Genomic DNA, 5372 nt, shown 5'->3' on the forward strand with positions numbered 1-5372 from the left:
GCTACGATCCCTTACTGTCATGCATCCCATAATATTTATAGAGAGGCCAACCAGATGGCTGATGCACTAGGAAATCAGGCAGCATATATAAGTCAATGAATATCTTTTGAAAATAACCTTTGAGAATACGAACACCCTGCTTTTTAAGATTATATATAATTATGACTCAATGGGTTGTAACGTACCCACTAGTAATCTCTTTTTAGTTTAATCTATATAATATACTTCAAAAGAAAGAAGAGCGATTGGATCAAAATTTGAACTTTTTCTAATGACAATATTGATATTCATCAAATTTTATATGAATTTACCACGAAAGAAGACACCCAAATTAGTTTGATGAAATTACTCAATACATTAAATTATAATGTTCTTAGATAAAAGTGTGCAAAAGTAGATAGCTAGATGGAACCGGAAAGCAGTAGAAGGTGCCTACAGTACAAACAACATCTAATGCTTCAAAAAACAAAACAAAAAAACAATCAAGCCTAGATGGCCTGGTCTACAAGACGGCTCTGCTTGCCCTATTATGCTTGAATCACTCATCTGCAGTTGACATACTTGAATGAGATGGGTACTCCCACTGGATATCTGCCCAAGTTCTTACTCCATCAGTAACATCCCGCACCACGGATGCCACCTTCTCGATTTCTACACGGATTTGATCCTTGCTGTCTCTTTCCCGGATAGTCACTGTTGTAGTAGTATCAACAGTAATGGCAAATGGTACACCAAGTTCATCTGTTCTTGCATATCGTTTCCCAATTGATGTGCCTGGTTAGTTAAAATTTCAATTAAGATCGTTAACAACAACAAAAAAAAAGTAAATGCAAATGCAAATACATTCACATCTGTGTTGTGTTTCTGTGTGTTAGGGGTGGCGCGGGCTTGAAGCATTTCAAGAAATTATGTTGGAAAATTCAGATACAATCCATACCTGTTATGTCAATTCTGTGAGAGATTCCAGCAGCAGTTAGTGATTTTGAGATTTGTTTGGCGACTGCCTCGTATTCTGGATTCTGAACAAGTGGAAAGACAGTGCACTTGATGGGAGCTACAACAGGGGGGAAACTAAACACATTCAACTGTTCATCCCCTGCTTTGCTTGGCCTCGTGTAGAATGAATGCTCAAAGAGGCAGTAAATTATCCGCCCAATACCAAAAGAAGGCTCAATCACAGATGGTGTGAAGACCCTCTGGTGTTCTTTCTTTATCTCCTTGGAAATTGAGATCATGTTCGATTTAATGGTGACAGCCTTCCCTAGAGTGCATACTTGGAACTCCACCTCCCCTTTTGATTCCAAAGCAGCTTTCACTTCCATAGCCTCTTTTTCATCCATGGCCTATCCGACACAAGAGATGAAATGAACAGCAAGCATAGGGGAAAAACGCAAGACCCCAGAAAAACGAACTGATATGGACTTATCTCTGGTATGGCCTTATTATATCATAGTAAAGAAGAGATCCCAATAGTTAGAAAGAGTATTGGTGTATACCTCTAATGCTTCCACTATCTTCTTTTGGTTACCCTTGAATGCAAGACCTAGCTCCTTCTTCACTGGAGTAATAACCAGTTTCTGAAATTGAATATTAAGAAGTATTAGCACAACAAAATACATAATTATAAACTGAAGTCTGCAATTCAATGAGAATAGGGAAGCGTACCTCCACTTCTTTTGGTACTGAGAACTTCTCATGAGCAACAAGAGGAGTACCACTTTTTTCCTGCAATATAATGGGATACAGCATCAGCGTTCTATCAGAATGCAGTACATCTTTTTTCCATATATTACTTCATTTTTGCAAAGTGCAACAAATATAAATATGATATTTAGCTACATAATGCTAAACTCCCTTGTCCATATTTCAAACTAAAACCCCACACGAACAAAAGAAATGTATTGCTTTATTTCACTTCGTGATAATAAAGGGTGAGCACATGCCATGAGAGGATTTCTATAGAGCAACATCTACAGTGGATCTATTGAAATTTAGAAGAGCCACCCAGATGACATAGATAAAATACATCTTTTTCTAAAAGAGAAACATCTCAATTAAAGTAGCCAATAAACTCTTACCGAGTGCGCGCGTAGATCGTATGCAGATCTATCTGCAATACCAACACACTCTATCCAGCCATAGGAGCACTCAATCTCAGCATCCCAACAGTCAGCAGCATAGTGGGCCATCTCATTTGCAAGATGCTGGCGAAATCGTAGACGTTCTTTACTAATCCCAAGGCGTGTAAGGAATAGATATACCCTCCCAATGAAGTAACCAAGAGTTTCATTGTTCACAGTTCCCTGAACCAGATAAAATTAAATTAATATCACAATATGGGTACATAAGCAAGAGGAAAGCCAACTTTTTATTAAAAATAAAATAAAATTAGAACAACTTAAAAGCAAAAGAGGTCACTGACGTTTGATACTGCATCACCAAGGCGAAGTTTAACAGCATCCTTCCCCGTCATTTGTTCATCCCTAGGAAACATCAAGAATTCCAAGTCTACAACCTCGCTATACTTGGGATGAGATTTGTCCTCTGGGTCGACGAAATGCTCAATCTCAGCTAGAGTGAATTCACGAACTCGGAGAAGACCTTGGCGAGGAGATATCTGCATTTGCCAAAAACGATTATTTGCCTAATTAAGCCTCATTCATTTTGTTCAGTCATTAATAAAGGAAGACTTAAATTGCAAACTAATAAGGAGATAGACGGAAAGAAAAATCCTCCAGTTCTGAAAGAACACTATCTGGTTCCATCCTATCTAACAATAACATTTTTCTTCTTCTTCCATCTTTTCAAGCTATATAGAACGACAACTTGCAAATATATTATAGTTTAACGGCTAACAGAGCTGTTGCCATGCCGGACACGAAACCCATTGTCAGAAGTGTCCATATGAAAATATTAAAAAAACTAGTCAGTAAAGTTCTATAAAATAGAACTCTATTGCAAATTATTAAATATCACGTCTTTAAGCAGAAAGTGACACTGCTGCACATGTCATATGTTCTCAAGTATGAGACACTGTGATAGAATATCTAGGTGGGTGGGCAAAAAATAGGATTGACCATGAAAAGAAGGGTTTCTAACCTCATTTCTGAAAGCCTGGCCAATCTGAGCTGCAGCAAAGGGGAGTTTGCTTCCATTGTAGTAATACAAGTCCTTGAAGTTCACAAATATGCCTTGCGCGGTCTCAGGTCGCATGTAACTGTCAATGAGTAAGAGTACAAGAAACAGACAAATTATCACACCCCCAGTAATTACTAGAAAACTCTTGAAATATAAATTTGTCGAAGCAAACATAAATATTAAACAACAAAAATAACACATTCACCAAGAAAATCGAAATCAAAACCTCACCCAGGGATCATGCCAGATGGGCCAATTGACGTCTGAAACATCAAGTTGAATGGGTAAGGATCAGAAAGAGGGTTCTTTGTATCTGGAGCAACTATCCCATACTCCTTAATCTTTGAACCCAATTGTTCAGGAGAGAAATCATCCAACATAGCAAGATCGTGTTTAAGCTCTTGAACCTTCTCTATAGACAGACTAAGATCCTTCTCAAGCTTCTCCTTGCAAAAATCCTTTAACAAATGGTCTGCACGGTAACATGTTCCAGTTTTCTCATCTTTGACCATAAGATCAGTAAATTTTTCAACATGGCCTGATGCCTTAAGGACAACTTCAGGTGTAACACAAGGGCAATCAACTTCCAACATATTCTCCTCCAGTACAAAGTGCTGAAATACAAAACAGCAGACATTACATAAATGAAACTACTTGGCACAACATTATAGAAGAGACATTTCTAGCAACTTGAGTATATGATGGCAAGAAGTTTTACTGAATTAATCTCCAGGCTTGATATATAGGTTTTAGATATAGAAACATCAGACCAAACTATTCCACTTTAGAGCAAATTAATCTTTACATATGCAAACATCAATTCGTGTTACAGCATTTCTTGCATGAAACAAATTGTCCATTGCAATTACAGAAATATCATAACTCCATCATATAAATTTCATAATTGACAGATATGTAACCTCTAAAGCATAACCACAGACATGATTGAAATTAATGCTCAAATTAGAATTAGAAAACAATATCGAGCCACGAACTCCTACCGTGTTTGTATTTTTCAAACTTCCTAAAAAAAATAAAAATCGTTTTCATATCATATCCTCCTACTTAGCTAAGGTTCAAATTTACTCAAAACAAACACCAATTCAGTTTACAGAATTCACATTTCACCTCAAAATTGTATCAATCATTATTTCAGCAAAATCACAAACATGAACAAGTTAACATTTGAAATAACCTCTATTGTTTTGTAATCAGCCACACTGTATGCTACAAATATAGTCAAGAAAACATCAAACTAGACTTAACTTGCATGATTTTCACCATTACAATCTCAAAATTGCATCAGAATCCAACATAAAAACAAAAATCAAACTCCACATTCAAAATTAGTAATACCAAATTGAATCCACAAAAGTAAGGGGAATAGTTGTATGTATACCTGACGCCAGAAGGCAAGAACATTAGATTTAACAGCACAACCAGGAGGACCATAATCATACAACCCAGCAACACCACTATAGATCTTAAAACTAGGTATATAAAACAATCTCCTCTCTAATGTATTCACTAGATTCTTCCTAAACACCTCTTTATTCACACCACCAACACTACTCCCGTCAGAAGACGCCAACAATTGTTGTTCAATTGATGATTTCTCAAGTTTCAGTGAATTAAGCGTCTTGATAGCAGATGATGACTTCAAATCACGAACCACGTTGCCTTGAGATTCGATTAGTGTTAGTTTTTCGGCTAGGGTTTTACGAAGTAGTTCTTCTGCGGAATCCATTGTTTTGAGTGAAGAAGTGAAGAAACGGCGTAGAGTAAGAGATGATGATGACGATGACAGATAACGAGATGCGGATGAGAAGAGATATTGCATGCGAAAGGAACTTCAACGGCTGTGATTTTTATTTTTTTCTATTTTCTTTTCTCTGCAGACTAGGGAATGAGCTTTGGCTATCTCCGGTAACCCTAGATTTAAGATAACAGAAACTGGAAAGAGACTTGCCTGGCGGTCAGGCACTTAAGTTAAGGTCCATTTTCTTTGGACGTTGTTTGTAATACGGAGTATGCACCAATGGTGTGAGCCAAAGTGGGGTCCATTATATGAAAGTTGGCAGCAGCAGCCGCTTTGATAATTTTTTTTGATGGGTTAAATAGTGGTTAGTTTTGGCCCCTAAATACGCAGCTTTGATATCATCAAACTGTTTTCCAAACGAGAATTGAGTTGTTTTTTTTTTTTTTTTTTTTTGAAGGAACCAGACTTCTAAAGA

At 37.0% G+C, this 5372-nt stretch overlaps 1 protein-coding gene across 1 annotated transcript; it reads right to left on the reverse strand.

Annotated features, from left to right (window-relative positions):
* Window positions 1-290: 290 nt before the first annotated feature.
* LOC113317919 (glycine--tRNA ligase, mitochondrial 1-like) lies at window positions 291-5093 on the reverse strand. The gene is made up of 9 exons (XM_026566031.1): window positions 4538-5093; window positions 3370-3752; window positions 3100-3217; window positions 2423-2617; window positions 2079-2303; window positions 1666-1725; window positions 1497-1577; window positions 938-1343; window positions 291-774 (listed from the first exon to the last, which is right to left on the reverse strand). Exons 1-9 carry the CDS (start codon window positions 4976-4978, stop codon window positions 539-541), a joined length of 2145 nt encoding a protein of 714 aa, XP_026421816.1. The 5' UTR covers window positions 4979-5093; the 3' UTR covers window positions 291-538.
* Between the last annotated feature and the right edge of the window lie 279 nt (window positions 5094-5372).

Source organism: Papaver somniferum, chromosome 10 (genome assembly GCF_003573695.1).
Source record: "Papaver somniferum cultivar HN1 chromosome 10, ASM357369v1, whole genome shotgun sequence".
Classification (NCBI taxonomy): Eukaryota; Viridiplantae; Streptophyta; class Magnoliopsida; order Ranunculales; family Papaveraceae; genus Papaver; species Papaver somniferum.

Bases quoted from the DNA above. Each gene is read 5' to 3' on its own strand.
- LOC113317919 (XM_026566031.1), bottom strand. From the start codon at position 4,978: ATGCAATATCTCTTCTCATCCGCATCTCGTTATCTGTCATCGTCATCA. The intron at 1,726-2,078 runs GTAAGAGTTTAT...ATTATATTGCAG, and splicing joins ACGATCTACGCGCGCACTCG to GAAAAAAGTGGTACTCCTCT. The intron at 1,344-1,496 runs GTATACACCAAT...TGTGTCGGATAG, and splicing joins AGATAGTGGAAGCATTAGAG to GCCATGGATGAAAAAGAGGC.